This window comes from Trachypithecus francoisi, unplaced genomic scaffold (genome assembly GCF_009764315.1).
Source record: "Trachypithecus francoisi isolate TF-2019V2 unplaced genomic scaffold, Tfra_2.0 Lachesis_group3, whole genome shotgun sequence".
Taxonomy (NCBI): Eukaryota; Metazoa; Chordata; class Mammalia; order Primates; family Cercopithecidae; genus Trachypithecus; species Trachypithecus francoisi.
In genome coordinates this window covers 117231213-117245753 of record NW_022681468.1, presented here as the reverse complement: position 1 = coordinate 117245753, position 14541 = coordinate 117231213, and the positions used below count along the sequence as shown (strand labels likewise).

At 39.4% G+C, this 14541-nt stretch overlaps 1 protein-coding gene across 14 annotated transcripts in view; it reads right to left on the bottom strand.

Annotated features, from left to right (window-relative positions):
• The window catches only part of MYO9A (myosin IXA), a 321205-nt gene that overhangs the window by 172282 nt on the left and 134382 nt on the right, over positions 1-14541 (bottom strand). For all 14 annotated transcript variants that reach the window (XM_033189506.1, XM_033189505.1, XM_033189513.1 and 11 more), the window contains one exon: positions 10072-10193. In XM_033189506.1, coding sequence (XP_033045397.1) covers positions 10072-10193 — 122 coding nt within the window. The remainder of the gene's footprint in view (positions 1-10071; positions 10194-14541) is intronic.

Sequence of the window (14541 nt, the reverse complement as noted above, 5' to 3'; positions counted from 1 at the left end):
TATGAACTTTAAAGCCGTTTTTTCCAATTCTGTGAAGAAAGTCATTGGTAGCTTGATGGGGATGGCATTGAATCTATAAATCACCTTGGGCAGTATGGCCATTTTCACGATATTGATTCTTCCTATCCATGAGCATGGTATGTTCTTCCATTTGTTTGTGTCCTCTTTGATTTCACTGAGCAGTGGTTTGTAGTTCTCCTTGAAGAGGTCCTTTACATCCCTTGTAAGCTGGATTCCTAGGTATTTTATTCTCTTTGAAGCAATTGTGAATGGAAGTTCATTCCTGATTTGGCTCTCTGCTTGCCTGTTACTGGTGTATAAGAATGCTTGTGATTTTTGCACATTAATTTTGTATCCTGAGACTTTGCTGAAGTTGTTTATCAGCTTAAGGAGATTTTGGGCTGAGACGATGGGGTTTTCTAAATATACAATCATGTCATCTGCAAACAGGGACAATTTGACTTCTTCTTTTCCTAACTGGATACCCTTGATTTCTTTCTCTTGCCTGATTGCCCTAGCCAGAATTTCCAACACTATGTTGAATAGGAGTGGTGAGAGAGGGCATCCCTGTCTTGTGCCAGTTTTCAAAGGGAATTTTTCCAGTTTTTGTCCATTCTGACCCCACAGAAATACAAACAACCATCAGAGAATACTATAAACGCCTCTACGCAAGTCAACTAGAAAATCTAGAAGAAATGGATAATTTCCTGGACACTTACACTCTCCCAAGACTAAACCAGGAAGAAGTTGAATCCCTGAATAGACGAATAGCAGGCTCTGAAATTGAGGCAACAATTAATAGCCTACCCACGAAAAAAAGTCCAGGACCAGATGGATTCACAGCTGAATTCTACCAGAGGTACAAGGAGGAGCTGGTACCAGTCCTTCTGAAACTATTCCAATCAATAGAAAAAGAGGGAATCCTCCCTAACTCATTTTATGAGGCCAACATCATCCTGATACCAAAGCCTGGCAGAGACACAACAAAAAAAGAAAATTTTAGACCAATATCCCTGATGAACATCGATGCAAAAATCCTCAATAAAATACTGGCAAACCGGATTCAGCAGCACATCAAAAAGCTTATCCACCATGATCAAGTGGGCTTCATCCCTGGGATGCAAGGCTGGTTCAACATTCGCAAATCAATAAACGTAATCCAGCATATAAACAGAACCAAAGACAAGAACCACATGATTATCTCAATAGATGCAGAAAAGGCTTTTGACAAAATTCAACAGCCCTTTATGCTAAAAACGCTCAATAAATTCGGTATTGATGGAACGTACCTCAAAATAATAAGAGCTATTTATGACAAACCCACAGATAATAGAAATTTTCAAAGGAAGGAAGATAGACAAGAAAACAGTCTTTACTTGAAACTAAAAACGATGGAAAGTTCCTGCATTCAACAGACATTTATGGATACCCATTACATTACCAGGCAAAAAAAAAAAAGGAACAAAAGAAAATCATTCGTTATTGCTCACATCAAAGCTCTTAACCTAGTGTTCCCCAAAGACTATCTGGCAGGGTAGTGTCAGGAGAACTTCTAGAGATTTGAAAACTACCAATGCCTAGACCCCACCTACTGCAATTCTGACTTAATTGATTAGGTGGATGACCTAGCATCAGTGGTATTTACAAAATCCCAAGGTAATTCTTATAAGCAGACAAGATTCACAAAATGCTGCCCTAAATGAAAGCTCTAATCCTAACATCAGTCACTGTTACAATGTAGACTGATTCAACAGATCTGGAATGAAAGCTTGAGATTCTACATTTCTAACAAGAATCAAAGTGGTCTACTGCTGCTGACAGAAGATGCCACTTTCAATACTATGGGAAGATCGATAATATTCCTAACATCCTATTCATATGTAAATCTGACACAATATTCCTCCTTCCTCAATGTCACCCTACATCCTACAGAATCTTGCTTAAGTAACCTGCCCCATATCATACAGCCATTAAGTAGGAGAGAAAGGCTAAACCAAGACCTCTGATTCTAAACCCATACACCTAGAGCACTACAAACACATTGCATGAAGAACACAGTTAAGGATATATTTGACATTATATATTCCCTATAAAAAATATTTTTAGAGAAAAAATACTCAATGTAAAGTCCCAAAATAGTTCTTCCTACATGTGACTAATTTTCAATCTAGTTTTTTTACAGGTAAATGGCAGAGAAAAAATATTTCATGCCTTTGTATCTTCTAGAATGTTAAAGCACAGAGATTCTTTACAAGGACAGGTAATAACTACAGGACTGACTCATAAAAAGGTTATTCAGTCTAGTATCCTACCTACAACAATATGCTGACAGATGATGCAAAGTAATTATAATAATAGGAAATTATATTAATTGTTAAAGCAGCTGTCAATCAGCTCTAATAATTATAAAGTTCTTCATTTTATTGAGCCAGAATTTATCTCCCTGAAATTTATGGCCACATGGCTCAACCCCAGTAGCTTTCAGGTCACAGCAAAGAAGTGACATTCTCGGCCAGGCTTGGCGGCTCATGCCTGTAATCCCAGCACTTTGGGAGGCCGAGGCGGGTGGATCACAAGGTCAGGAGATCGAGACCATCCTGGCTAACACAGTGAAACCCCGTCTCTACTAAAAAAATACAAAAAAATTAGCCGGGCGTGGGGGTGGGCGCCTGTCCCAGCTGCTTGGGAAGCTGAGGCAGGAGAATGGCGTGAACCCGGGAAGCGGAGCTTGCAGTGAACTGAGATTGCGCCACTGCACTCCAGCCTGCGCGACAGAGGGAGACTGTCTCAAAAAAAAAAAAAAAAAAAAAGAAGTGACACTCTCATTATTGGGTTAAAATCTATGTGAAGTAACAACTGGTCAGGAAATTATAGTCTTTGTATAATAAGATGTGCATTCAATGAAATTTTGTTTAAAGAATGACAGGATAGGCGCAGTGATTCTCATATGTAATCCCAGCACTTTGGGAGGCTAAGGTGGGAGGACAGCTTGAGTCCAGGGGTTTGAGACCAGCCTGGGCAACAAAGTTGAGTCCTTGTATCTAAAAAAACATTTTAAAATTAGCCAGATGTGGTGGTATGTGCCTGTAGTCCCAGCTACTCAGGAGGCTGAGGCGAGAAGATCACTCGAGCCCATAAATTCAAGGCTTCAGTGAGCCATATCCACACCACGGCATTCCAGCCTGAGCTACAGAGCAAGACCTTGTCTCAAAAAAAAAAAAAAAAAGGAAAGTAATTCTACTACCTCAGTTGTTGTTTACAAACACCTTAAGATATATAGGACAGGGCCGGGCGTGGTGGCTCAAGCCTGTAATCCCAGCACTTTGGGAGGCCGAGACGGGCGGATCACGAGGTCAGGAGATCGAGACCATCCTGGCTAACACTATGAAACCTCGTCTCTACTAAAAAATACAAAAAGCTAGCCAGGCGAGGTGGCGGGCGCCTGTAGTCCCAGCTACTCGGGAGGCTGAGGCAGGAGAATGGCGTGAACCCGGGAGGCAGAGCTTGCAGTGAGCTGAGATCCGGCCACTGCACTCCAGCCCGGGCCACAGAGCGAGACTCCGTCTCAAAAAAAAAAAAAAAAAAGATATATAGGACAGAACATCAACATTTATCACTGTCATTTGCCTTTTGCATATAAGAAAACTGAGGACTAAGGATATTACGAGATCTGCCAAGGGTAGTTTTGATACATACAGTTGTGATACTATAATTATATACATATGTTTTCATCCATGGTTCCTGGCTCATAACTCCCATAGCCCTTGATGTAGTCTTTTGTTATAATGTTGGGGTGTATTAGGCCTCAGGAGCAGGCCTCAGGAAACAGAATCTCTCTCTCTAACCTTCTTCTGTACTCCTTTTACCTGCCCAAGGGAGGCCTCAAATATGATTGCAGATTAAAAGACCCTCATTCCAGAAAGGGTCCCTCCCTATATTCTGAAGGAAAAACTGCTGCACAAGAAGCCAAGAAGAATCTGGACAGACAGGCCTTGCTGGGTTTCCCACTCAGTCTATCAGTATGAGATCATGTTCTTTTGTCCAATCACATTTCTACACCATTGTCAATAATGCCTATGTAATGAAGCCTCCATAAAAACCCAAAAGGACAGCACTTGGAGAGCTTCCAGATAGCTGAACATATGGGTGTTCCTGGAAGGTAGAGTACCCAGGAAGGACATGGAGACTCTCTACTCCTTCCCCCATACCTTGCCCTACACATCTTTTCATTGTATCCTTTGCAATATCCTTTATAACACACTGGGGTAAATCTAAGTAAGTGTTTCCCTGAGTTCTGCAAGCCACTCCAGCAAATTAATTGAACTCAAGGAGAAGGTGGTTGGTCAGAAGTTCTGAAAGAGTAGACTATTCACTGGTGTCTGAAGGTGGGGTGCAGTGCAGTTTTGGGGACTGAGTCCTCGATCTGTGGGATCTGATGCTACCTCCAGGTAGATAGTATCAAATCTGAATTAGAGGATACCCAGTTGGTGTCCACTGCTTGCTGATGGGGAAAACCCCACACACATTTGGTCACGGATGTCTTCATGTTGACTGTTATGGTGTGTGAGCAGAGGAAAACATGGTTTTAATGTTTTTCCCAAATAACTGGTGTCAGAGAAGTGAGATTTGCTAAAAAGGCCCTGGCTCACTGAAACATGTGGTTTGGGAAGAAAAAGGATAAAAGGGTAGATGATGAGAAACCTTTGTTCTGGTGTGGCCACACGGTCACCCAAGGTATGAAGCCACAGTTGCTATGCTCAGTTATTAAAGGTAAAAGTTATCAGTGGAATTTAGAGATGGTTCCAACTCCTGGGGAACTGGTTCACTGGCTGCATAAGGAAATGCAAACTAATAAGAAAAAATGAATTGGCTGTTATAAACAAACAGCCATAAAACTAGCTATTATAAATAAATAATCCCTTAATTATTGTTATTTATAATAGCTAAAATGAAATTTAAAGAGAGTACTGTGTTGGTCCTTGAAGCTGGATCAAGCTCAGATCTTAGTCTGTTTGAGCTCAGGCTGTTGGCCTCAAAGACACCCTCCAAGGACAGAATTGTGCAGGGACAACAAAATACCTCTGAGACATGTGGTTACCAAGAAGGTAGTCAATGTGGAAGAAGGGCAAAAGGAAGTAACTACAGAAACTGGAGGGCACAGTGTGAAGGAATAGTTTCATTTTGTAGATCGCTATCATTAGCTTCCTAAAGAACCTTTACTAAAATGGATTATGAGAGTAACTACATTAGGGGCAGTAGCTTTGGTTTTAAATGCTACAGTGGAAAACATGTTTGGGTTGATGTAGGACACACAGCTCACTACTAAAGCAATCTCAGACATCTATACATGATTGAGACACAAAGGAGGTTATTCCCAAGGGAACAGCCAGCATAGTGGACTGGATAAAAGCCACTGTATGATCTTTTTACTCTGGGAAGGAGGATTGCCCAACTCTCCCAAGAAATGCCAAGCAGAACCACCCAGATGAAGCAGCTGATATGCTTCATATGCAAGCTACATAAGACTAGTTTTATGATAAGGATATTCGCCCAATGAATGTGTCTGTTACGTATTCATGGGGTTACAGTAAATGCCATAGTTAAGGGGGTCCCTTCTACATGGGTCCATTAAATGAGCAGATATGGGGGTACTACAGCAGTACTGAGAAGGGCTAAATCTAGACATTCCTCTTACACCTTCTCTCAAGCACAAAATGCCAGTAAGAACTGTTCTGTTTGTCAGCAAGAGAGTCTGAGACTTCCAATGGCTATGTGGCAGTTTCCCTGGTGGGAAGACCCTGAATGTAGATGGTAAGTGAGACTGATGCTGGTAACCCTGGGGGGCTACAAATGGGTCTTGACAGGAATAGTCACTTACTCTGAAGTGAGCTTTCCTTACCCAGTGGAAGATGCAAATGCTCAAAGTGCCATTTAAAAAACAAAAAACAAACAAAAACCAGAAAATATTGCATGGATTTGGACAACCATCATCTTTTCAGAATGAGAAACACATTGTATAACCTACAATGTCCAACAAAGGGGAAAAAAAAATCCTCCTCAGAGTAACAGTTTGATGAAGAAGTAGAATGGGCAATTAAAACACTGGTTGTCTAAAACAGGGGAAGATAAAAGAATGAAGGGCTGGTTTGCACACTTTCATGAGTGTGTGCTCACACTCAACATTAGTGGGACTAAAGGAGCATCCCCTTAGATTTTTCTTATTTTCCTGGTTCACCTGGGAAAGAGGGGTTGGGGAGGATGCTGGTATGACTATCCAATTCTTGCCAAGGGAGGAGTACACCCGTATAACAACTATAATTTTTTTCTTCCCCAGATGACCTCAAAAAGAAAAAAACTTTTTTTCTCTCCCCTACCAGATGCAGTGGTCCTAGGACCAGGGCTGCAACTGCAAGCGCTGGAAGCAGGGATGATTTCTAAGCAGGAAACTGTAACTACATTTTTAAACCTTAAGTCAAAATTCCTAAGGGCATGATGGCGATGGGTTGTACCTTCACTCTATCTAGCAAAATTGGGGCTAAGAGTGAAAGCAACTATTTTTCCTGGCCATAAAAACAGCTCACTAGTTCTGCACCCATGTAATTTACCCTATCTAAAGGGGAGTGGTACTGAGGAGGAGGTACTTGCTAGACCAGAATTGTTGTTTGCAATCTAACCACCAGCACAGTGGCGATTCTTAATGTACCTTCCAAAGGAGGAAAAGTTTGGGAACTAATGGAGAGGAGGAATAGCAGCTGAGGGTAAAGATATGAATAAATGGGTTATACATTGAGGGAAATCCAACATTACATTAACACATTTAAAGAAGCTCAGAGCAAGAGATGGCATTGTCTTTTAGCTCAGTTATAAGAGATGCTCGAAAGGTAAAAGTTGTATGTTTGCGGAGACCGCTCCTGCTTCTAGAATCTGACAAGATTGAAAGGAAGTCTGCAAACTTGAGTGGTCTCTCCCTGGGAGACATATTCATACAATACGATAATGAACTGGACTAATTACTAATGACTGAATGGGATTCTAGTAATGCAGCAATATGTTTGATTGTATATTCTTTTGATGATGTAAAGGATCCATGTTTGAAATCCAGGGTGTGGCCTGTGACATGATTTTATCTTTTATTTGTGTGTGTGTGTGTGTGTGTGTGTGTGTGTGTGTGTTTGTGTAGGTTTTCGTCCATGGTTCCTGGCTTATTAACTACCATAGCCCTTGGTGTACTCTTTTGTTACAATGTTGGGGTGCTTTAGGTCTCAGGAGCAGGTCACAAGAGCAAGCTGCAGGAAACAGAATCTTTCTCTCTAACCTTCTCCTGTCTTCCTTTTACCTGCCCAAGGAAGGTCTCAACTCTGTGCAGCAAAAGATCCTCATTCCAGAAAGGGTCCTGCCCCATACTCTAAAAGAAAGAATGCTGCACAGAGAGGCCAAGAAGAATCTAGACAAACAGGCCTCACTGGGTTTGCCACTCAGTCTATTAGTATGAGATCATACTTTTTGTCCAATCACATTTCTACACAGTTGTCAATAATGCCTATGTAATGAAGCCTCCATAAAAACCCCAAAAAACAGCATTCAGAGAGCTTCTGAATAGCTGAACATGTGGGAGTTCTAGAGGGTGGTACACCCAGGGAGGACATGGAGGTTCTGTGCTCCTTCCCTCATCCTATGCATCTCCTCACTGTTTCGTTTTCCCTGAGTTTTGCAAGCTGCTTGGGCAAATTAAATGAACTCAAGGAGAAGCTGGTTGGTCAGAAGTTCTGGAAGCATGGGTTATTGGCTGGTGTCTGAAGGCGGGGTGGGGTGCAGTTTTGGGGACTGAGCCCTCGATCTGTGGGATCTGATGCTACCTCCAGGTAGATAGTGTCAAATGTGAATAGAGGATACCCAGCTGGTGTCCACTGCTTGTTAGTGGGGAAAAAACTCCACACATTTGGTCACAGAAGTCTTCTGTGTTGATTACTGTGGTGTGAGAATAGAAGAAAAACACGGTTTGAGAGTTTTTCTGTAACAGTAGTTATAGAAATGGGATACAAATCCTGGACTTCTGACTCTAACACCTAAATATTACAGAGAAGCAATGCAATACTTCAAAGCACAAGTTTATTAGTCAGAAATACTTGACAGGTTTGAATCTCAGGTCCCCCATTTCCTACCTATATAATCTTTTCTCTTGGATTGTTTCTTAAATGTTTTTTTTGTTACTATAAAATTCCCCAAACAAAAAGAAGTGCTTATCATTGCATTATCAACCACAACGGTTCTCAACACTGAATATCAAAATCATCTATAAAGCCTTCCCAAATAAACATATACCAGAGGTAAGGTATACAAACAGTGAATTACAAACCTTACAATTTTATGAGAGATAATAATTATGTTGGGGCACACAGAGTAATGCAAGAAACTTTTACAAAACTCTGGACAGAAAATTAAGATACTTTTTACTTGTGTTAACAACATTTTAATTTCTTTAGATTAATGGAAGTTGACTAGTGATAGAGTAGGTCAGAGTGACACTAAACTGTTAGCAGTCTTCTTTTTGTTAGTTTTTTATTCTACCACCTTACACAATCATCTTACCTCTAATAGTAAATCTTCAATACTTTCTATCCTGTTATAATGAATATTAAACTAGAAATCAGGAAAACAAATTCAATTTCTAAATTTTTTACTAAAAAGTCATAAAAACTTCACAACCTCCTCATCTCAGTTTCTCCAAATCTAGATTTGCCATCTCTTAGGATAATCAACTATATTTTATAGATTGTTGAGAATACTCTGAAGAATGTTACATAAAGCATTATTTCTTTTTTTTTTTTTTTTGAGACGGAGTCTCGCTCTGTCGCCCAGGCTGGGAGTGCAGTGGCCAGATCTCAGCTCACTGCAAGCTCTGCCTCCCGGGTTTACGCCATTCTCCTGCCTCAGCCTCTGGAGTAGCTGGGACTACAAGGCGCCCGCCACCTCGCCCGGCTAGATTTTTGTTTTTTTTTGTTTTTTTTTTTTTTTTTGAGACGGAGTCTCGCTCTGTCGCCCAGGCTGGAGTGCAGTGGCTGGATCTCAGCTCACTGCAAGCTCCACCTCCCGGGTTTATGCCATTCTCCTGCCTCAGCCTCCCTAGTAGCTGGGACTACAGGCGCCCGCCACCACGCCCGGCTAGTTTTTTGTATTTTTTTAGTAGAGACGGGGTTTCACCGTGTTAGCCAGGATGGTCTCGATCTCCTGACCTTGTGATCCGCCCGTCTCGGCCTCCCAAAGTGCTGGGATTACAGGCTTGAGCCACCGCGCCCGGCCATAAAGCATTATTTCTGAAGCATATATTTAACTCAGTTACATTGAACAGTGTTGACAAGGAATAGTAAATAACTGGCAGATGTTGCCACTTACACTGCACGATCATGGTAGACATTACTAATTTACCATAATATTCTTTTTTCTGTTTTTTTCGGAGACAAAGTCTTGCTCTGTTGCCCAGGCTAGACTATAGTGCAGTGGCGCCATCTTGGCTCACTGCAACCTCTGTCTCCTGGGTTCAAGAGATTCTCATGCCTCAGACTTCTGAGTAGCTGGGATTACAGGCCTGCACTACTATGCCCAGCTAATTTTTGTATTTTCAGCACAGACGGGATTTCACCATGTTGGCCAGGCTGGTCTCAAACTTCTGTCCTCAAATGATCCTCCTGCCTTGGCATCCCAAAGTCAGGAGATTACAGACATAAGCCAACACGTTCGGCCTATCACGGTATTTTCTGCTGAACATGAAAACTGCAAACACATCTCATACGTGAAGCTCAATTTACAAAGAAAGAAACATGTAACCAAAAAAACAAATTCAACAAGTCTGACATCAATGTGTATAGAACAAATATAGAAGAAATTAAGAAAAAAATGAATTCAAGTAATGAAGTCCATCCTAATTACCTAGAAACACACAGATATAAAAAAAATTGTACACACACACAAAAAATTGGCTTTTTATTTGGTAATGTAAGAAAAAAGTTTAAACTTAAAAAGACATAAAAAGCCAAAACAGCCAATAACAAAATTGAAAAGAGTCACACTCACTTGCTTTCTTCATCCAAAAGATGAAGCAGTCCTGTTGGTTTTTTGCTAATAAGATTTATACAGCAGGTATTATCAATGTAATCTATGTTGTGCCAGCTGATACCTTCAGTTCTATATTCCTCCTAGAAAAACCAAAAAACAAAATAACAATTTATTCATCTTGCAGAAAACAGGTATATAATATATATTGAAAAGCTTTTACCCTGCTTAAAATTCTAAACTTTTTAAAAATCACCAATCCACACAATGAAATAATGTATACTTTCAGTTGTACAAATCTTAATACAATGTATTTGTTTTCTCTTAAAAAGACATGCCACAAAATTTGTTAGAATCCTAGTTCTGAGTTCGTTCTAATCAAAATGTAGGGCTAGATTTGTTTTAGTCTTACTATCTGATGACTCCACTAAGTAAAAACATACAATGAAGAAAGAAGGCTAATATCTTCCACATGACTTTAAGTCATCAAAAAGGACTGTATTTCCTAGATTATCAACAATGAACTTAATGAAACAATTTCTGGGAAAAGTGGGACCCCATCACCCTCCAGTAATTATATGGAATTCATACACACTTAACTTTGGCAAAATAAAGTCCTTAGGACATTTTTTTTTTTTAAGAAAAGGTTTTGAATTCTAGGGTTAAAAAACTTGAGGTTCAGGTCTTGAGTAACTACTTAAAATCATCTTACAAAGCACTCCATTTGTTCTTATTCTTTCCTGTACTGAGATATATTCTTTTATTCATCCCTGTGATACTTTTACTTTTTAGATGGTTTTTTTCAGGAAAAATGCACCTGAGAATGTAAAGAAGATATGTTTCTGCACTGCAGTGATATTTAGGCATCAAGTAAAATATCCCATGTACCTAATTGTTTTAGCATTCACTTACAGTACTTGCACAAGTCAACTGCTAATCTGCAAATAGTGATTTTGAACTTCTTTTTTGTTGCTCTTTTTGATTTTGAAATTCCATCATTCTTTCTGTATTCATTATTATCCAGTAAAGAAGAATAAACCTTAACATAAACTATAGTTACTCTAACTAGGAAAGGTAAATACTTAATTCTTTTATTTTAATTAACAATTTCACATGTAAGAAATTGTCATATAAAGGTCACTCTCAAATGGTAGGAAGAAAGGGATTTCCTCCAATCTTTTGCAGCATGAAAAATATACACACTAGATAGTATGAGCATAATGATTTTTATAGGCATTACTAGAAGTCCAAAAGTCCTCCTCATCATCTCTTCCCAAGGACTATCCAAACCCTCCAACCTAAAGTTAGCTTCTATTACAATTAATAAGATTCCCCTATTTATAAATAGTATCTAAATGGAATCACATGGCCGGGCGCGGTGGCTCAAGCCTGTAATCCCAGCACTTTGGGAGGCCGAGACGGGCGGATCACGAGGTCAGGAGATCGAGACCATCCTGGCTAACATGGTGAAACCCTGTCTCTACTAAAAATACAAAAAACTAGCCGGGCGACGTGGCGGGCGCCTGTAGTCCCAGCTACTCGGGAGGCTGAGGCAGGAGAATGGCGGGAACCCGGGAGGCGGAGCCTGCAGTGAGCTGAGATCCGGCCACTGCACTCCAGCCTGGGTGACAGAGCGAAACTCCGTCTCAAAAATAAATAAATAAATAAATAAATAAATGGAATCACATAACACATATTCATTTTGTCTCTCTCTTTTCTTTTTTCACTCAACTAATGTTTCAGAGACACATCCATTTTGTTGGATGTACCTAAAGTTCATTCATTTTAATTGCATTGTGAAACAACACCATCACTCAGCTACATACTGTCTATGGCTACTTTCTCAATGTAACAGCTGAGTTGAGACATATGGCCCAAAAAGCCTTAAAAGATCCGGCCCTTATAGAAAAAGTGTGCCAAACTCTGCTACAAAGCATTAGTTCCAAAACTTTAATGTACAACGGAATCACATGAAGGGCTTGTTAAAACACAGAGTATTGGGACTTCATCCCCAGAATTTCTGCATAAGTAGGTATAGAGTACTTAGAATTTTCGTTTCTAAAAAGGTTCCAGGTGATGCTGATGCTACTACTGAGGAGAGAGAAGGAATAAACTTTGAGAATCACTGCTGCAGAGTATTCCATTGTATCTGCATACAATAACTTGCTCACCCATTTTACTTTTTTCTTTTTTTTTTTTTAAGAGACAGGATCTCTCTTTGTTGCCCAGGCTGGTCTTGAACTCCTGGCCTCAAGCAATTTCAAGCAATCCTCCCACAACACCGGGATTATAGGCACAAGTCAAGTCCCACTCTACTAGTGATAGACACTGCTCTTAATTCTAATATTTGGTCATTAAAAATAATGTCTTACAACCATTTCTGCACAAAATTTTTGGTGTACATTTATACCTACTTTTTCAGTGAAAACACAGGACTACAAACTACATGTTTAACCACAGCAGATACTGCCAAATAGCATTCTGAAGTGGTTGTGGCAATTTACATACCCACCCCAGTGTATGTCCCTACAGACATCTCTCTCCAATACTTGTATTGTCTTTTTCATCTTAGTCATTTCGGTGAACGCCTACTGGTATCTATTTGTGATTTTAGTTTTGATTTCCCTGATGAATAAATAACAAAAAACATTTCCCTATGTTTACTGCCCATTTAGATTTCCCCTTGTATGACGTGCTTGTGTTCATGATAAAAACTCTTGGCTGGGCACAGTGTCTCACACCTGTAATCCCAATGCTTTGGGAGGCCTAGTTGGGAGGATCACTTGAGGCCATGAGTTTGAGACTAACCGGGACAACATATTGAGACCCTGACTCTACAAAAATAAAGAAAAAAAATAGCTGAGCATGGTGGTATGCACCTGTAGTCCCAGCTACTTGGGAGGCTGAGGCAAGACGATCTCTTGAGCCTGGGAGATTAAGTCTGCAGTGAGCTATGATCGCGCCACTGCACTCCACCCTGGGCTGCAGAGCGAGACTGTCTTAACAAACAAGCAAGCAAAACTCTCATAAAACATTATTGCTTTGTTCTTAGTCTCAGAGGAAAAGCAGTCTTTTTCATTCAATAAGATATTAGTTGTATGTATTTTGTAGATGTCCTTTATCAGAAAATTATTTTCTACTCCTACTTTAAAAGAAACAAAGGAATAGCTATGCAGTTTCATCAACTGCTTTTTATGTATCTCTAGAGATAATCGTGTTTTCTCCTTATTAACAGATGATTAAATTGCTTGTTTCAGTTAAATGTAAAGCACATGTTGAAAAAAATCTCCCTTTGGTTACAATGTATTATCCTTTTGTACATATTGATGGATTTTGTTAATATTTGTTTAGAATTTTTGTATCTGTGTTTATGAGTGAAACTGACTTATAATTTCCACTTCTAATGTCCTTAACAGATGTGTGTGTCATTGTTATCCTGGCCCCCTAAAATGTATTGAGAATTGTTTTTTTTTTCCATTCCACCTAACAGTTTATGTCAGACTGATACTATTTCTTCTTTCCATGTTGGTAGAATTCACCAGTGGAGCCACCTTGGCTTGCAATGTTCTTCAGGGAAAGGTTTTAAGTTACATATTCAATTTCATTAACAGTTATAGGAACAGATTTTCTATTTCTTCTATGTCAGTTTTGAAAAGTTCTTTTGTTCGTATCATTTGGTAAGTCTACTGACATAAAGTTATTCAATGTGTTCAACTATCTTTTTAATATGTGTAGGATCCAGAGTAACACTCTCTATCATTGGGATTTTGGTTATTTATATCCCTCTGTCTGTCTCTCTCTCTCTCTCAGATGAATTCCTTGAGAGGTTCATCAATACTATTAGCCCTTTCAAAGTATTACTTTTGGTTTGGTTGATCCTCTCCCATGGTATATTTGTTTTCACACTTTTATTAATTTCCTCTTTTATTTGTATTATTTCATTTTATCTACTTTCCTCTGGTTTAGTTTGCTGATCTTCTTCCCAATTGTTGACAGGGATCACTGATTTTAAACAAAAATCTAAGAGCTATGAAATGTTCCTCTAAGTATAGCTTTAGGCATTTCCCACAGTTGTAACATGTAACATGTCATTAAGTACAATGTATTTTCTAATTGTTCAACTTCTAGGCTATTTAGAATAGTTCTTAATTTTTAATCACATAGGTATTTTTCAGTTATTTTTTAACTATTGCTTTCAGGTATAATTTTATTATGGTATTAAAACCTGTGTCATTTCAATCTTTGGAAATCTGACTTTCGTTTTATGGTTCAGGATATAAACAAATTTTGTAAATATTCCATGCAAACTTGAAAAAAAAGTGCATTCTGCAGCTGCTGATGCAGTGTTCTATGCATATCAGTTACATATTTGATTTTAAAATCTTCTATATCCTTAATTGATTAGGTTCCAGGCCTAAGGGCTGGAAACTGACATTCTGCTCTGAAGGACAGTCAGTGATGGATGCCCACAAAGGCACTAATTTCATCTTC